This window comes from Cryptococcus neoformans, chromosome 3 (assembly GCF_000149385.1).
Source record: "Cryptococcus neoformans var. neoformans B-3501A chromosome 3, whole genome shotgun sequence".
NCBI lineage: Eukaryota > Fungi > Basidiomycota > Tremellomycetes > Tremellales > Cryptococcaceae > Cryptococcus > Cryptococcus deneoformans.
In genome coordinates this window covers 486,646-504,145 of record NC_009179.1, presented here as the reverse complement: position 1 = coordinate 504,145, position 17,500 = coordinate 486,646, and the positions used below count along the sequence as shown (strand labels likewise).

At 49.7% G+C, this 17,500-nt stretch overlaps 8 protein-coding genes across 8 annotated transcripts in view; 7 read left to right on the top strand and 1 right to left on the bottom strand.

Moving 5' to 3' along the window:
- The window catches only part of CNBC1800 (hypothetical protein), a gene marked incomplete at both ends in the record, with an annotated part of 3,806 nt that extends 2,239 nt beyond the window's left edge, over nucleotides 1-1,567 (top strand). Inside the window, 6 exons of the mRNA XM_771596.1 lie at nucleotides 1-394; nucleotides 454-830; nucleotides 884-1,041; nucleotides 1,098-1,218; nucleotides 1,269-1,308; nucleotides 1,368-1,567. The exon at nucleotides 1-394 is cut by the window's left edge and continues 15 nt beyond it. Coding sequence (XP_776689.1) covers nucleotides 1-394; nucleotides 454-830; nucleotides 884-1,041; nucleotides 1,098-1,218; nucleotides 1,269-1,308; nucleotides 1,368-1,567 — 1,290 coding nt within the window. The remainder of the gene's footprint in view (nucleotides 395-453; nucleotides 831-883; nucleotides 1,042-1,097; nucleotides 1,219-1,268; nucleotides 1,309-1,367) is intronic.
- A 425-nt stretch (nucleotides 1,568-1,992) lies between these two features.
- CNBC1790 (hypothetical protein) lies at nucleotides 1,993-2,813 on the top strand (the record flags this gene model as incomplete). The annotated part of the gene is made up of 2 exons (XM_771595.1): nucleotides 1,993-2,074; nucleotides 2,416-2,813. The coding sequence occupies 2 exons, from the start codon at nucleotides 1,993-1,995 to the stop codon at nucleotides 2,811-2,813; spliced, it is 480 nt and encodes a 159-aa protein (XP_776688.1).
- Nucleotides 2,814-3,476: 663 nt separating this feature from the next.
- CNBC1780 (hypothetical protein) lies at nucleotides 3,477-8,178 on the top strand (the record flags this gene model as incomplete). The annotated part of the gene is made up of 4 exons (XM_771594.1): nucleotides 3,477-5,917; nucleotides 6,030-6,906; nucleotides 6,963-8,024; nucleotides 8,083-8,178. 4 exons carry the CDS (start codon nucleotides 3,477-3,479, stop codon nucleotides 8,176-8,178), a joined length of 4,476 nt encoding a protein of 1,491 aa, XP_776687.1.
- A 185-nt stretch (nucleotides 8,179-8,363) lies between these two features.
- Nucleotides 8,364-9,307, bottom strand: CNBC1770 (hypothetical protein; the record flags this gene model as incomplete). Its single annotated transcript, XM_771593.1, has 2 exons — nucleotides 8,364-9,014; nucleotides 9,071-9,307. The coding sequence occupies 2 exons, from the start codon at nucleotides 9,305-9,307 to the stop codon at nucleotides 8,364-8,366; spliced, it is 888 nt and encodes a 295-aa protein (XP_776686.1).
- A 201-nt stretch (nucleotides 9,308-9,508) lies between these two features.
- On the top strand, nucleotides 9,509-11,000 carry CNBC1760 (hypothetical protein; the record flags this gene model as incomplete). Its single annotated transcript, XM_771592.1, has 9 exons — nucleotides 9,509-9,572; nucleotides 9,630-9,907; nucleotides 9,962-10,090; nucleotides 10,148-10,238; nucleotides 10,358-10,384; nucleotides 10,433-10,503; nucleotides 10,553-10,780; nucleotides 10,834-10,860; nucleotides 10,941-11,000. The coding sequence occupies 9 exons, from the start codon at nucleotides 9,509-9,511 to the stop codon at nucleotides 10,998-11,000; spliced, it is 975 nt and encodes a 324-aa protein (XP_776685.1).
- Nucleotides 11,001-11,645: 645 nt separating this feature from the next.
- CNBC1750 (hypothetical protein) lies at nucleotides 11,646-12,722 on the top strand (the record flags this gene model as incomplete). Its single annotated transcript, XM_771591.1, has 1 exon — nucleotides 11,646-12,722. One exon carries the CDS (start codon nucleotides 11,646-11,648, stop codon nucleotides 12,720-12,722), a length of 1,077 nt encoding a protein of 358 aa, XP_776684.1.
- A 1,622-nt stretch (nucleotides 12,723-14,344) lies between these two features.
- Nucleotides 14,345-16,418, top strand: CNBC1740 (hypothetical protein; the record flags this gene model as incomplete). Its single annotated transcript, XM_771590.1, has 2 exons — nucleotides 14,345-15,186; nucleotides 15,236-16,418. 2 exons carry the CDS (start codon nucleotides 14,345-14,347, stop codon nucleotides 16,416-16,418), a joined length of 2,025 nt encoding a protein of 674 aa, XP_776683.1.
- Nucleotides 16,419-17,093: 675 nt separating this feature from the next.
- CNBC1730 (hypothetical protein) overlaps nucleotides 17,094-17,500 on the top strand; it is a gene marked incomplete at both ends in the record, with an annotated part of 1,422 nt that continues 1,015 nt past the window's right edge. Inside the window, 3 exons of the mRNA XM_771589.1 lie at nucleotides 17,094-17,128; nucleotides 17,186-17,202; nucleotides 17,256-17,499. Coding sequence (XP_776682.1) covers nucleotides 17,094-17,128; nucleotides 17,186-17,202; nucleotides 17,256-17,499 — 296 coding nt within the window. The remainder of the gene's footprint in view (nucleotides 17,129-17,185; nucleotides 17,203-17,255; nucleotide 17,500) is intronic.

Genomic DNA, 17,500 nt, shown 5'->3' with positions numbered 1-17,500 from the left:
GCACGGAGTCCTGGTCCCAACCAAGGTTACTGGATGCTTAACCCCGACTATGCCTTCCCCGACGACCGACGCCAAGTTCTCGAGATGTGTCCTCCAGAACACGCGTGTCTTTACGAAGCCATGCAAGTCGGAGCGCGCCATCTATACGATGCTGGATACAAGAAGACTGCGGAGGGTGGTCATGAGGATGAAGACGAAGCAGGACTGGATATTGAGCAACGCCTGGCGGTGTGGTCGACCACTCACAATTATAAGCTGGCGGAAGCTCAGAAGGCTTGGTTAATGGTCCATGGTGAGGGTGATCCGACAGGAAGAGGCGAAGGTTTCAGCTTCTTGAGAGCGAATATGAAAAATTACTTCTTGAGGAAAGGCGAAACTGAGCAAGGGAGGAGATGTAAGTCCGACCCCTACAGTTTCCCGGATCCCAAAGACTAATCTAATCTATCCTATTAGTGGAAGCGGAAGCCAGAGCAGGTGGCAACCCCGTGAAGATTTCCAACGCCGAGCAAAATCGTATTTACGAAGAAGAGAAACGCAAGGTCTGGGATCTTCAAGCATCGGCACTTAGCAATCCAGTCCCCCCTGTTCTCACTGCCGCCGAGGAGGAAGCCGCCCGTAATGCTCAACCCCCTGTGATGCCCGGTCTCGCACCAAAGATTCACCGTGGGGATAGCAGGAGAGCTTTTTCCAGGGGTACTTCCATGGCCGCGACCCCGAGGGGCTTCGATAGTCCAAGGGATAGAAGCCCGAGTGTTTTCTCAATGGACGGCGGAGAGAGTCACTATTCAGGAAATCCTCTGGCTGGTAAAGTGTTGAGGATCAAGAGGATGGTATGTTTAATCTATCTTCGCTACCGACTAATGGGGGCTTACAAACCATTCAGGTCAAGGGGAAACAGCAAATAGAAATCGTAAGAGACCCGGCTGTCATTGCGAGCTACTTGAGAAGAGTCGAGGAGAAGAAGATCGAGTATTACATGGAGCATCCTGATGAGCTGGCACCTACCGGTGATGACACTGAGGATGAGCTGAGAAAGGTCGCGTACGTTTTTCAGTCACATCCTTTCATATCTGAGCTCGTATTGACAATTCATCAAGTCTTCGCCAGATGCTCGAGAAGAACAAGTTGAACCAACAGCGAAGATTAATGAGGAAGAAGTATCAGTCAAAAACTTTGGAAACGGACAATATGGGGATCGAGGGCATAGATTTGGAAGGGGTAAGTTGCTAACCACTGTTGATTGTGATTCGAAGTTAATATGCTCGCAGAAACGAAAATGTGGTGCTTGCGGTGCTATTGGCCATACCAGTACGTTTACGTTACCTTATACCTGGATGATTGGTTACGATACTGATTTGAATACACAGAGGCGAACAGAAATTGTCCTATGTTCGGTGTCACCACTGGCAACGCCTCTGTCGGCCTTTCACCTTCCAACACTGCTAGTGGCCACACGCCTGGCTATGGAGGTTTTACACCTATGACGCCCATGGATACAAGCACCCCTGCTACTCAACAGCCAACCTCCTTCAAGATCAAGCTTGGTGGCTTGGGCGGAGGTCAATAGCGAAATCTTAATTATTGTATCAATTAATTGTATGGTATAGTTAGCGACTAAATATATAGTCGCATTGATCAATGCATATCAATAGGAAATAAGGTGGATAAAGCACGTCGCGTCACATACCATAAAATTGTTTCCAAGGCTCCACCGGTTGGGCTGTTTAGTCATTAGTCCCAGACCTCCCGGAGCTCTTCCTGCCAGTTTTGGCCCGACCTTGGACATCTTCAATCCCCCACTTGTATCTGCCTATAGACTTTAAGAGTAGCAAAATGTACATCAGTACGTAAGGAGACGGGATTTACTCACCACTTTATTTTTTTTGGTTCTTTACGTCATTCTTCCACTGCGAGATCTCAGCTTGTTGCAGGTCGGCTGACTATGATGCGGGATTTTTGGAAATATCGCCAACACCTTGTAACATGATATCCATGAGTATACGATGCAAAATATCGACTTGTCGATTGGAGCGAGTATCGGCAGGGGAGTTTGCAGAAGTGGTCAACGACGAGCGTACGTATCTCAAGCTTGTCAACAGGACGGCCGGGCAGCAGCCGCATAATTCATGACGCCATCAATTTGTTCTCGGGCCTCGCCGCTGAAGCTGCTGCGGAAGAAGCTGAAACGCCGGTCCTGAGCAACGGTGTTCGACGCGTCGGACGCGTCGAAGTCGAATCTGGATTGTAATGGACCCTGAAAACGATTTCTAATTGATTAGAAAGTTGGTAGTGGTTTTTGTAATCGGAAATTTGGGTGTGGGGAAAGAAAGGGAGACAAAAAGTAGTGGACGTGTGTTGGATGGCTGGGCCGTGCTCGCGTTCTCCTCTCTCCCATAATACAATCGCAAATCTTAGTGCTGCAGCAGCGACGAAGAGAACATTCTTCTCCCCTCTCGCCACCCGTCCTTCCCCGTCCGGCCCGTGTCCTGGACCACGCACCCAAGCCCCGGCCTTTGCTGCGAAGGGACCCCTTTGTGAGCCCATCACCCACAACAACGGAGAGCATACCTGCAGCCAGACTTGGTAACGCTGATTCTATCGCCCAGTGCGTCCATCCTTCTTCTTGGTACTCGTGTTCGTACCCTTGCTCTTACAGTCTCCGATCTTTTTCTAGCTTGTTCGCCACCTGCAAACATGTCCTATCAACCCACAATGGCCCAACCATCAACTCTTCCAAAGACAGGCAAGGTGTCTTCGAGGAGGAAGGGGTCTTCGAACCCGCCAGTGATGCTCAGGAGCTATGCGGATCCTAGAACGTCGCAGGACGCGCTCGAGAGACCGCAAATGGTACGTTTTGCACAAATAAGTATAACCCACATATGTCGGCCCAGTGCTGATCGTTCGACTAGGCTCGCCCCTATGCCCACAACAACCTCAATCCTGTTTATCCCAATCGCACTGTTCCAACTCCTCCATCCTTACATCAGGTTGGATACCATCATCCAGCTGTACCATCCTCGGCAATCCCATCCCCTACAATACCAACCGGTGCGATTTCCCCTACCGCTCCTCTCAACGTTCGCCCAAGGATGTCTAGTGCACCTGTTGTATCCACAATGGCTCGAGGCCCTCTTTCTCCCACGTCAATGGATTCATCTTTGACATCCCTCGATAAGCTTCCACCTGGCAGTGATCGCATCGAGCCGAGAATATCTAGTAGGCCAAAAGCTCATGGGGCCAAGGCACCCGTTGTTCTTGGAAAGGATTTGCGAGCGCAGCCTTCTCTGGAAGGAAGACCACGTGAGGATATTGGTCCCAAGAGAAGACCTAGTCTCGAAGCATCGACTATTCTTGACAGGAGAGACTATCCGGTGTATTCCACTGCCCGTCAGAAGGAGTACGACTTACCTAACGGGTATCCAGAAAATCGTCCGACTACGTCTTCAAGAGAACCCAGTGCTCTCCAAGGTCCCATTATGGTCCCATTGAAGGTCGATGCCGCGTCCAGTAGACCTACAATGAATGGCGGGGGAATGAGGGCACCTGTTAGCGACGTTGTGTCGTCCTCACCGCCACCTCGCAGTAGGCAAAGGGAGTTGGAATCCCGTGAACCGCATGCTGAATCATCAAGTGCAGCCCAAAAGAAATGGAAAAAGTCACAGCAAGAATCCTTGGGTGTCGGTGGGCCCTCGCGGTCTTTTGACATTGCGCGGTCCTTCGATTTTGAACGTAAAACGTCTGGTGGCGGAAGATCTCTGGATGTACAGCGGTCATTAGACTTCGATGCTGCTCTTTTAGGTGAAGAGGGAGAGAGGAAATCATCGGGAGGAAAGTCTATGAAGAAGAAGAGCTCTGATGCCTTGAGAGCGCTATTTGGAAGAGGTGCAAGTGGGAAAGGGAAAAAGGAAGACACACCAACTACGTCTGTGGCAGGTGCGAGTCAGGAGAGGAAGATATCTCCTTCACAGTCAATGGTTCAGAACTATGATGATAGTTCCCAAAGGTCCAGATCATCGGGAAGAGGGACGCCGACTATGAGACTAAACAATGGAAGAACAACGCCTACATTTGATTCCAAGTTGAGTAATGAGAAGTCAACGCCAACATTTGGTCCAACGCCTGGTCACGGAAGCACCACACTAACATTCGACACAACGTCTGGTAATGGTAGAACGTCCCCAGGTCTCAAATTGAGCTCGTCTTCGTCCTCATCATCTCGATTGAATGCTCCTTCTCGGGAACTCCCGCCTCCCCCAGAACCGTCGCCAACCTTCCTTACCTCTATTCCAGCCACATTACCGCCGCTACCCTCACCTGTTGAGCCATCCAAACCTTCAACCGTCGATCCCTTATCTTCAACTTTACTTCCCCTGTCTATCGACGACGCGCCCCTCTTCTCTTCCAACTCACCCCCTCGACTTCCCTCTGCCAAACCGGCTACCCCGCCTCGCCTTCCTTCACCTCATCGTTTGCAATTACCTGACCTCGATCTTGACTTTCATCTCGAATTCGATAGGTTTAATTTCTCCCCGATTTCAGCTTCGCGTCGAACCTCGCCCCTCAAAGTACGAAGTCCGAAAAGCCCATCGCCTAAAAGTTCACCCGTTAGATCATACTCAACTAGGTCGCCTTCTCGCCCTAGCAATTCTCCAGGAAACTTGCAAAGGTCTTGGACTGTGCTTGAAAGAAGAACATCAGATGGTCTCAGTATGGCTGAGGGAGATGAAAGCGCTTCACCATTGCAGTTGAGCGCAAGGTTCTCTAGAGAGTCAAGATCGCCCGTCTTGTCTTCTACGGAAAAGAACGATATTTTTGGGCCGTTGTTGGAAGACCAATCTTCCAAGGCAACTTCCTTAGCGCCCACTCGCTCTCCTTCGCCCCGGGGGACCATCTCATCTCAGTTGCCTTCGTCAGAAGACAGTATTTCTACTGAATCTTCCACTCATGAGTCCGCATCACCAATTCTGCCGGTCACGCCAAAGGAGACCACTCCTACCATATCCACTTTTGGCGAGGTGCCTTTGAGTACAAGCTCATCGACTGTCGGTCCTCCTTCTTCTGCCTCTTTGCCAAATGTCAACTCGGATATACAATACAAGGAAGAGAAGAAGTTAATTACCCCTAATGTTCCGCCTATCGCACTATCCACTGTACCTGCTCCTGCCCCCCCTGGCGCTTTGGCCCCCCCTGCTATCATTTCATCACCTGCCCCGGCGGTCGCAAGGATGGAGCAGCCAGTGAGGAAGGATTCTCGCAGACGTGAACTGACACTGCTGAGCAAGTCTGAGACTGTCATCCCAGATAAAGATTTCTCCATCTCCGCTATCGCGCACAGGGCCGAAGAAATCCGTGTGGCATTCAAATATCCCGAAGACGGCACTTCCGGTGCTGATCGTGCCGTCTCTCTGAGGGCTGATCTAGTGCCCTTGATCGTCGAGGCTGATCGACGGGCGTATAATCGAGGACAGGAGGATGAATATACTTTGCTGCGAGGGGCGTTCTTAAAATGGATCAATGTTTTGATATCAGAACTGAAGTATGATAGGCCTGTTGATGAGCGAGGGGCGGTTTTGGAGTCACTTGCGGCGCTGTTTGAGAGGTGTGTTCCTACAATAAGTAGAGACGATTGTCGAGCTGATGAAGTGATTAGTATCGCACTGTCTGAAGATGCTCTTCAACTTTCGGAAGACCATCGTGGCAAGTTCACGCAGATGATGGTCCGTTGCATGCGCTTTGTGATGGAAAAGCTGGGTGGTAGAGGTGTCTTCCAGAACATCTTGGTGTTCAGCGGACGGTTTTTGGCCTTCGCATTCTTTAGAGTTCCTCACATCGCTCACCAGCTTTTGACAGTTCTTCAGCTGCCGAAAGGGGCGTTGATGCGCTTTACTGGTAATATAACATTGGCCGTCGATTGCCCGTGAGTTTGATAGTGTCGAACTGTGGATGTAAAACTGACGAATGAGTAGGTCCAGTGTACAGCCGCAATACCCAAAACACCTTATCCCTTTGTGCTTCGACAATGTCGTTAGGTACACCAGCCGCCTCAACTCTTTCACTGCCGAATTTGAGACTGAAGAGGAGCGCGAGGCTTTCCTTTTCACACCTGGTTACTGGCTTCGTCGTTGGCAGTCTGATGATTCTGAACTTTTCCCTTCTTTCTACAGAGCTTACCACCGTCAACTGGCGCGCTATCTTGGACCCGTTGTCAAGTACTACGAGGCTCAAAACAAACCTGTTCCCGCCGCTATCCTAATGCGTGCGCCTGGATATGCTCACTTGGCGACTGCGTTTGCAAAGAAGCTGTACTCGTACATCATGGGCACTGTAAACGCTGTCACTACATATTCGACTGCATCAAACTTTGATGCGACTGAGAGTGCCTTACAAGCTCCCAACGCCAAACCCCCGGTGCTTGTCACCGCGAACAGGAGGTTGACAGAGACAATGATTACCTTTTCGGAACAGAGAATAACCATACCGGTGGGGAAAGAGGTAATTGACTGTGAGATGTCGCAAATCTGTATAGGTATGATTGATCTCTGGACGAAAAACCTCATCAGCAAGACGTCCCTCAACGCTCCTAAAGGTGTCTTCTGCCTCTTTGATTTACTGGATGGTATCGTCGACCCCCCCTACGGTGCCATTCCTGGTATACCTTCTCGACTCGACTCTGTTGTGGACGTCGCGTACTTGATTCACGTGGTCAGAATCATCCTTACCCAGACGGAGCACGCAATGACCCTCGTAAAGACTATTGCGTTTGTCTTCTCTCATTGGGAAGTTATGACAGCAAGGGCGGAGGATAGGAGGGAGTTGTGCTTGGATCTATTGCTAGACAAGGAAGTCTTTGAGAGGCTGTTGCTCTTTTGGAGTCACTCAGTCAGAAGCTATATGCTCAGACTTGTTGTAAGTTTCACATCCTTACTTTCCGTCGCCATAAAAGATGTGTTGACTTGGTGCAGGTGTTTCGACTTGGTCATCTTGAGACATCGGAGGAGAGAAAACATGACGCAGGATGGCAAGCCGAGATCCAAACTGTTCGCCTTCTCCAGACACGTCTTGACTGCATTAAGAGACGTCACGACGAGCTTGAACCCAAACCTGTAGGTGTAGAGGTTGCGGAAGATGAGAATAGCCATATGCCCGTCAGTCCACTTGATGAGGAAGAACCTTTCATGCCTCGCAGCCGCTCGACCATCACGATGGTTACCGATGCTCCTTCAACGGTTCCAGTCGATAAAGCAGAACGTCTCCTTGGTCTCGGCCTTGGTGCAGTCAACACTCCTCGTGGTGAGCTTGAGATTGACCCAGTTACTGGGAGTAACAAGTTCGGTAAAGCCGCGAAGTGGCTGAAGAAGAATTTCAAGAACAAGAAAAAAGGCAAGTGGACGGCCGGCAGCACACTCGGGTCGTTGGATGGAAGCCCAAGTATGTCTTCAGATGCGGATAGTCCTGGTCTAGAGGCCAGTCCCGATATCTTTGGAGGGCCTAGACCATCTAAGGAACTGGAGTCATCACCTTTGGTCCCCCCTCGAACGCCTCCAAAGATTTCGGACGAGTGGAGCGAATCATCGACTTCTATCACAACGACATCAACGTCCAGCTCTACCGCCTCAATCACTGCACCTAGCCAATGTAAACCCAAGCCTTCCACACTCATCACCACCCCTTCAGAAAGAGGTCGTTCGCGAGGGAACTTCACTTTTGAGTTCGAGATCCCCACTATGTCTCCTCGAAGCGATACCTTCGATACAACACCCACCAGCCCTAGGCACAGTTCTCAACCACCACCCAGCCCTCGAAAGCCCACCAGCCCACATATGTCCAAATCCTTCTCAAAGCGTTCAAGTCTTTTGCCGCCTTCTACGGCAAATGCCTTGGATAGTATCATGGAGAGCGAAAAAGAAAAGGAAAAGGAGAAAAAGAAGGCAGAGGAGAAGCTCAGGCAGGAGAAGGGTTACGATAAGAGGTTACACCCCTATGCGATCAGGATGTTGGGAGAGCTAGAGGATGCACAAAAGGAGGTGGGTCGACCCGTTCTTTCTTTCTTTTAGTTGAATTCTTAGCTGACGTCGATTACAGTACGATGAATGGTGGTCGGATGGAGGGTATGGCAAACTTGATGGCTTACCGCCTAGATTGACAGTTGCATGGCCTTTCCATGACAGCGAAGATTAATAATCAGGAGAGGTGTTCTTGTTCCTTGTTGATACAGTACAAGTATATGCGGACAGAACGATTGCAATAAGTGTGTACTAGTTTAGGTATTAGTATCTTGCGACGGCATATGCATCCGTGTTGTATGGTATGAAATGAATGCTGGGTACTAAATGATGCTACAAGTGGCGTGGACTACAAGGTTTCTAGAAAATCTCTTCAAAGTCCTCGTCTTCTTCACTGTCATCCTTGATTATTGTGGGAACTTCGGGGGCGGAGGCGGAGACAGAAGCAGGAGCAGATGAGGCCAGATTGGAATTGTTGTGCACCTCGACGATGTCAAAGCCATCGTCGTCCTCGTTTTCGTCGTCATCCACCTCCATTACCTCCTCCTTCTTCACTTCCTGCTCCTCTTCCAACGCACCCCGAGTAAGTTGGGGGACAGCGTCAGGTGGTGATGCTGGTGATGATGGCTGAGGTCTTTCCTCTGACGCAATCTCCATGACATCTTCGCCGTCCTTTGCACCTTGATACTTTTCGTCCTTCACAGAGCTCTCGGCACCTGTCGTCTTATCCATGGCAATTTCTTCGGCGTCACCCTCCAGTTCCCTCCCCAACCCTTTGTATATCTCTCTCAGTACATTTTCTCTACCTCGCTGAATCTCTTCTCCTACTAGCCTTCGCTCCCTATCCCTGGCCTGTACAACACCAACCTCATCGGAGAGGAGCAACAAAAGTTTCAGTTCGTGCGCCATATCACGGATGTTGAGAGCTGATCGGATAAGGGAGGATGTTCGAACAGGCAGGTGTAAGGGGAGAGTTGTAGATGTGAGAGAATTTGGCTGAACCGTTGATATCTATGTTTATTTGTCAATTACGATTTGTGATGATGAAAAGCTACATGGCAACATACGTCGGCAAGCTGAACTAGCTCCTTCAAACCTTCCACACAAGCCTTGACATCCCTGTCTATTCTTTCATTCCACCTTTCATGCTCCTTCTCCAATACTCTCTGAGCCCGTTCTCCTGGTGTGAGATTTTCTCCATCTTCGAGGGCTGCTGTTGTGGGGAGCTGTGGACGGCGTCGACCGAGGGTTGCAGAGGGAAGGGAAGAGGGTCGAAGAGAGTCTGTTTTGAAGGGCTGAGACATTGGGTATAAAGCTGGCAGGTCTAATGGGAAGCTTTATATACGGTTTACAAGGAATGTTACAACGATGGAAAGAGCGAGCGAGGGAAGCGCGTGCGATAATAGTTGTTGACAAAACGCGATGTGGAGGGCGTCCATCGCATGATAAATCATCGGCCACATCTCCTTTCAACTACTACATTTCATCCCAATGCCCCGGCAACAATGCTTTTGAAGCGTATAGCAGATAAACTGCCTTCGGAGCTTGCATCTCTCATCCCAGAACTGGGTACGCATCGGATTCAATGGCGAGTTTTTGCCGAGCTGGACTGATTATCACTTCTAGAGTCTGCTGGAATCAAGACCACAGAGTCGATCATCTTCACTCATCAACCAACTATCATCTCGTCAATTTCGACACTTAATTACCAACAGCTCGAAGCTTTAGTATCGTATTGCATTCGACTGACAGCGGGAAAAAGCCAGATAGCCAGCGATATCGACAATTACGAAGTTACTGGTCCTTGGCTAGGATTCGGCGTCAAAGGATTAGATGAATTATTAGATGGCTGGGAAGGAGTGGGCGTACTGGAGATCGCCGGCCCTCGTAAGGTTGGGAAATCGGTGAGTAACGAACGGACAAGGGCTTGCCTGCAATGTGGCTGACGGCAGATATAGCTTTTGGCTTTACATGCGGCATTGAATGTACTAATTGACAATCCAGAAGCTATCTGCACTTGGATGGATACGGAGGGTACATTCGCTCCTGAAAGAGCTGGGAAAGTTCTAGAAGCTTGGAAGATCGAAGTGAATAAAGCTGCGACCCAATCGTGACAGGGCGACTATACTGATAGATGGAGTTAGAACGCAACGAGCGTCTTGAGTAGGATAATGGTTGTGCCATGCTTCAAGCTAGACGACATGTATGAGACACTTGGACGGTTGAAAGAGGCAGGTGAGATTGATCGATGGCATACCGCGATAGCTGACACAAAGTATAGAAGGCGATTAGCCAGGCTGATGAACGGCGGACCAAAATCCTGATCATTGACAACATCTTCACCCATTTCAAAGACAGGTTGACCAACACCTCAGCGCAAGGTTTGTTTCCGAGAGCCACGATATTCTCTGCTGACCGCCATGCTGTAGGTCACGCCGAGCTGGTCACAGTCATGGAGGATGTGGCAGATATCACCTATTCACAAAACATTGTCTCCATTGTACTTTGGTTCATCGGCCAGTATTCAATCGAAGCTGACGATACAGCAGGTAATAAACTCAACAGTAACTTCTATACCCACGAACCCTCTCTCACGGTTTAACAAACTCAACATCAAACCTGCTCTTGGCTCATCATTTACGTATACCACAGATGCAACGCTGCTAGTTCAAGAAACAGGCAAAGTCTTCGGCATGTTGGATGAAGAAGAAAGAGAAAGAATCAAAAAAGCCCCGGGGTTGAGAGGATCTGTCGAGATTGTAAGGAGTCGAATCTCGGTGAGCTTTCCACTATATACCATGCGCAACAAACGCTGAATGACCGGTAGCAGACGGGAGGATGGGCTGTCTTTGAAACTGTACGTGTCATCATTTATTATATTGTGTAGGGCTTACATGCATCGTTATCAGAACGGCACCAAGCTATATGACGTTGTAGCACCTTCAAATGCCCCAGAGTACCCTTGCGGCGTACCACGCCCCGCAACGGGTCCTCTAAGAAATACAATGATACCGTAACAAGCGCCCTCACAAATTAAGTCCTTTTGTTGTACAGTTACAGCTACACATCTATTCGCATGAAACATTCCGAGTGCCGTGCAGTGACCAGACTTGAGCCAAGAATGCAGTGCTGAACAACACGCAGGCCGAAGCCCGCCTTTGTTTATGGGGACTAAATAACTGGTTGTTCTGGTGCCATCTCGGCGGTTATTACTGCCGACGCATACGCACACTGCGGCCTTTGACCGCGGCTGCTGGGCCTTGACAGGAGACCATGCTTGCCTGGCTCGACGACTGTCACGTAAAAGCAGCAAAATGGCCCTTTTTGGCAAAAACAGTGAGCGCCACACGCGTCGGTTGCTGCCCGTCTCGGCAACCTAATGGCCGTACAAAATATGGCCAATCGCCGATTTTGAGTTCCTTGATCGAGGCTCGCGTCATATATTATCTTGCGCAAATATTTATATCTTCCTTCTCATCCACAGCGCAACGACATCAACTACAATATTTGACAACAGCATCGACTACAGCGTCAACGAAACACAGCGAGTATATAATCACAAGAAAGTGCCTTTAATCGTATTCGTCTCCGCAAAGAAGCGTCCGCTTATCAGGCTTGCTCCAACAGCTCAAGCTTTTCGCAATGTCATCGACAATGAAAGCGGTCGCCTACACGCGCTATGGCGGACCAGAAGTGACACAGATCCGCTCATTTTCGGTCCCATTGCCCAAAAAGGGTGAGGTGCAGGTGCGCGTCGCCGCAGGCGGCTTGAACCCAGTCGACTGGCACCAGCGAGGCGGCGAGTTCAAGTATATCACGCCATGGACTCTGCCGGTGATCGCAGGTAACGAGTTTTCGGGCACCGTAACCGTTGTCGGCGATGATGTGGCGAAGTTTGCTGTTGGCGACAGGGTTGTGTGCCGGACTACGAAATCCGCAATGGGAGGTTTGGGGTCATACGTCGTGATGCCTGCTTCTATAGTTGCAAAGGCGCCTACAACGGTCGATCTTGTTGACGCCGCCGGTCTTCCCCTCGCTGGCCTCACCGCCGAACAAGCTCTCGACACGCTGGATGTCAAGGCTGGCGATCGCATCCTGATCACCGGTGGTGCTGGAGGCGTTGGCTTGTTCGCCATCCAGATTGCCAAAATCCGTGGGGCTCACGTCACCACCACGGCATCGGACGCTGGTAAACCATATGTCCTCAAGGCGGGCGCCGATACGGTCATCGATTACCGAAATCAGAAGTTGGCGGAATTGCCCGAGAAATTTGTCAAGGTCTTTGACGTGGCTGGGGGGGAGGAAGCGCTTATCAGTGACGTTATCCCTGCCGTGGCAGAAGGCGGACACATCGTCTCGGTGGCTGGTCCTTTAATTCCGGGCGTCTTTGATACCATCCTTCCAGCCTGGAAGTCGCTGTTAATCAATTTGGTCCTAAGCTCCCGTTCTCGCGCCGTGCGTAACGCTGCCGCCTCCCACGGTGTCCGTTACGAGTACCTTTTTATGCGGCCTGATGGCGTGCAGCTTGAGCACCTCTGTAATCTCGTTGATGAGGGTAAGCTTGTCATCAACATTGACTCGCGCTTCAAGCTGGTCGATTTCGCCAGAGCATTTGAGAGATTGGAATCAGGTCGGTCCAAGGGCAAAGTCATCATTGAATTCCCCGACAGCGAGGAAGAGCAGACGGCAGTTCAGGAGGCGTCTGAAAGGACGAAGTAATTTTTTCTAACTCCCATTTAATTGCTTGTGATAGTGAAGCTTTCTGTACTGATTTCATTCCCGTTATAAGAATCTTAATATACTATGCAAGCCACAAAGTCGCGCCGTATCGTCCGAAACAAGTCGTGAATTGAACCGGCGCACACGTCTATTATTCGACACCGTTCTTGCGCCAAAAACACGAGGATCTGCTTTGATACAGATACGCTAATCTAGGATTGGCTCGTCGCCATCATCACTGAAGAGGGAAAGGGAAATGAGTGTGTTAAAGTGACAGCAATTTGGGATGTTCGGAACGCATCGTGCACCGTCACTGAGGTGGGGAGGTCATTTAAGACGGTTTCAATGAACGCATTGACGTCGTTGACTAAGATGTCTTCAAATGATTCAAGGAAAAACGAGGTTAATTCCATGGAGGTCGTCATCTTATTAAAGAAGCTTTTGGTCTTTCACTATTCTGCAAAAAGACCATTAGAATGCCCACATAGATCAGACAGCGTCCAACAGTGTGCCTCGTCAGCCACTTACTTTGGCGTCCATGTTTGTCGTAATCGTTTTACTCCTCTTTTGCTATACATTATTCCTTATTCTTCGTTGTTTCGGCTTTCGTTTCTTCTTTCTTGGTTGGACGAGAGTGCGGAGTGGCCGGCGGGCGGCCGTTTTAGCGTACATTGGAGGTTCAAATAAAATGATTCATATTATGTAAGTTAAACGACCTTGCGGTGCCCCGCAGAATCGTGGTCCAAGGTAGCGGGAAGGCGGCATAGCAGAGTGGATTGTGGGAAGTCGAGTGCTTATAAAAATGTGTGCATGTATGCATGGGGAAGTGGATGAGCCGCCTCTCATGAACAACTGTTTGGGCTTCTGAAAGACCAATATTGAAGTATTGACGAGGAAAGACGTTATCTTGCTTCGGTATCTGCGGGAATCGCCCCGAAACGCTTGTGCGAAGCATCTCCCACTCTGAATCTTTGTTCTCTTCTTCATCTCTTCCCATTCTAAAGAGCATATTATATTCTGGAAAAGATCTATAGCATATCTCATAGAGCTGGACGACCGTCTGTGATACTCAGCTGCTGTTAACAACCTTCGTTCCACTGTTGCCACCCACAAGGGCAAGACAGGTGACTAGCGTCGACCGTTACTTGGGGTGACTCAGACAAGGTGAGCCAATCGGACCTTGCTCTTTTTGCAGAAGACATTCAATGTTGCTATGATCAGAGTCATTCCGGCTATCCATTTCTGTCCTCGAGCCTGACTTAGTGTCTGTAAATGAGTACATTGGGACTGATACTGGTTATACTAGCATTGTCGTTTCGCCACTGCCTCCTGTGATATCCTGTCAAAACTGAGTACAGTGGATAACCAGTGTGTGGGTATCATATCTCCTATCAAAACTTGAACAACTGTAAGGTGCAGCAATCATCATATACCGTTGTTATACCATTGATACTCAAATCCATTCCTGATTACTCCGCTCTCTCCATTGTCATCCTTTCCCTGAAGCCTGCCTAATGTCCACCACGCTGTTGTCCTTTATATGCTTCATGCTAACGCCTTCTTGTAGATCTTCCGCCCCATTTCATCTTTAGACGCATTTTGGTCAGAAGCACAGACCGATCATGCCAACGATAAGCACTAACGTATCCCCTCCCACTTCGATCACTTCCCTCCCATCCCCTACTTCCGCATCGGACGACGAGTATTCAACTCTTTCCGAGTCATGGATGGAAGTCGAAACTTCTTCTTTGGGTCCTTCTACCTTTGATGGTCTCAGCGAGTCAAGCTACGACTTGCATGATCATGATTCTCGTAGTGAAGCTTCGAGCTTTGACGAGATTTCGAATGATGAGCGGGAAGGCACACATTATGACGAGAACAGGATGGAGGCTGAAGATGCTGAAACGCCTTCCATTTCTTTTATGGGCGGCTCCTACGACTTGGCGAGCAGCAAGCTTGGTTCTTCTGTAGATACTATTCAACAAGGTCTCGACTCTATGTCTTCATCGCAGGTTCGACTCATCTTTCCTGATCCCGGATTGTCCTTCTCATCGCAGGTCGTCTCTGAGGCTGATCGTACGACATTCAGTTCGTCGAGGCCCCTACGCTCTCGGGCTGAGACGACCACTGAGTCAGGCAAAGTGGAAAACCCCCAAGCAGAAAGGCGAAGCTCGAGCCCTATCAGCCGCTCTAGTGAAGCGTGGGAAAGGTCAAGCAAGCTTTGGGCTCCAGAGGGCTTCTCAAAGGCAGACTATCAATTATTGCAGAGTACAGAGTCTTTTGAAAAGTTGAAGGAGTCTTGTATGGAGCAAATTGCTGATGAGGGTGTGTCGGCTAAGGAGATGGCAATGATCGAGAGCGCCGAAGAGACAGAGGCCGACGCGACTGTCGTTCAAGAGCCCAAGGAAGGTATTTCTTCGGAAACACCTCTTCCCTCTCAGCTCTCCCAGCCAACTAGGAGGTGGTAAGTCATTCTCCTTTGCTATAGGCAATCACTATCTAACACTACCTAGGTCGGGCCGAGTATCCATGCTTGCTTTTCTCGGTCTTATGTCTGCCATTTCAGTCGTTCTCTTCAACACTTACGGTTTCAAGGCCCTTCCCGCCTTCCGACAAGCTAACTCGATCCTTTCTAATCCGCTTCCCGCGGCTTCAAACGCTGCCGCCAAACCTTCTCAGTCCATGTGGGACCCGCTTTCCCTCTCACACCTCTTTACCTCATCCTATTCGCGTACTCTTTACCAGCCGGCGTCGACAGGGTCCGTTTCTGGAGTGGCTGACCTAAAGCTTGTCAAGCAAGCACTCTCGACGCTGCATACAGTACAAAGCAGAGCTCACAATGCTCTGCATGCAAGCACAACAGGATCTAATCGAGGTGATCTGAAGCAAAAAAAGACGGAAGGTGAGCATGCCCAAACGTCGCCGCTGGCTGTTGCCGTTCGGGACCGCGATACTTCGTTGAGTGTGAGGGCTTCAAAGGCTCTGGTTATGACCAGTGGACCTATCTCGCAAGCAAGCAAATGGACAAGGAAATTGATGGGTGCAAACCACACCGAATTCAAGATGTGCAAAGAGCGAGCTCAAGTGGGTAACTGCACCTGCGACCTCTCAACATACTACCTCACCCAAGTATATCCCAAGATCATTCGCTCGTACACCCAGTCCAAATCTATGGCTGTAGCAACAGTCACCCGTATCTCTCAACTTGTATTGCAAGAATTCAGAGAACTTCAACTCTTTGCTTCTCATTTTGGTCAAACTATCCAGGCAGCCTCCAGTCTCATGCTCTCACGAGCTACTCGCGGAGCCCAGATACTTAAGTCATCCCTCCAACCACTTTACCAGCGCTTCACTGCTTCTCGTCGAAAACTCAGTTACACCACCACGACCAATGTGGTCAAAACTAAAGAAACGCTGGACCAGTTGGCAGAATATGTCGAGACAAGGTTTGATGGCTTATCGGAGATGATTGATCGCCAGGCAGAAGATTTACAGCGCCAGGCTGGGCAGAGTATCCGGAAAGCCAAAAAGGGGTTGAACAGACTTATACGGGATGCTCATCCTGACTCTCAGCCAAAGAGTCAAATAAGGAAAGAGAAGATGAAGGGACAGGCCGTGAATCCCAAGAAGGATGGCCGATTATGTTTCAAATCGCGGAAGACTACATGGGGAAAGAGTGGGAGGAGGAGACGATAAGGGTTTGAGGGATTTTGAGGGATCTAATGAAGCATTCCTTGTTGCCCGCTGCAGGAGAGTGTCTTTTACTCGTAAGTGATCGCCTCCCCCCGGGGGACAGCGCCAAAATAGAGTGAGCGGTTAACTCGGAGACCAAGCCTTATCGATAAGCCTTGGTCCCCATTTCTTACCTGCTTCGTAGCGTTTCTCTTACCGGTTTGTAAATTTGTAACTTGTTTTTCATTGTATATGTTTTGAATCGCTCTCGACCCACATTATCCGGACCCGGCACTACGATACCGCTTTCCGTCATGTCGCCACGGTTTATCATAGCGCGTATTGATTGAACTGGCTGGTTCTGAGGAGGGGACGGCATTATGTTTGTCTCTATTAAATGCCGTGCGATGCTGTTAGATAGTGCTTTCCTGTTTATTCCTGTCGTTGTTGATATGCAGTATGATTATTTGATTGCCGGCTGTTGCTATAGTAAAGATGGTACTCGCTTGGTGGTCAGACGGAGGAGATAGGCCATTCGGCCATGTCCGACGGCTTCTCGCCATTGGCGATTAGCGAGGGGGAGATTTCCTTTATCACGGCGCACCGCCTTCACCTTATCGCCCGACTGCAACTCTTCCGCAACTGTCTTTATATACCTGGTCTCCCCCTCTTCGCCCTCACGTGTAACCATATACAACCATGCCCTCCTCAAAGCCGCTGTTCAACACAACACGGTGAGTACGAGTACTGTGACTCCATCGACATCACCTTCCCTTACTGACACGTCACAGTCTCCAAGGCAAGACCGGTAAGTCCGTAAGCACAAATGCCATCTGGGCCAACTCTAATGCGTCCACACAGCCGTCGTTACTGGCGCTTCGGGCGGTATCGGCGCTGCCACTGCCGTTCTCTTTGCCCGAGCTGGATGTAATGTCATCCTCCTCGCTCGTCGCCAAGATGCCCTCCACAAAGTTGCCCAGCAATGCAAGGAAGAAGGCGCTGAAGGCATCAAGGTGTTTATCAAGACGCTCGATGTGAATGATAGGAAGGCCGTGGACGATCTGATCCCTGCGCTTAAGAAGGAGGGCTTTGAGACTTTTGATGTG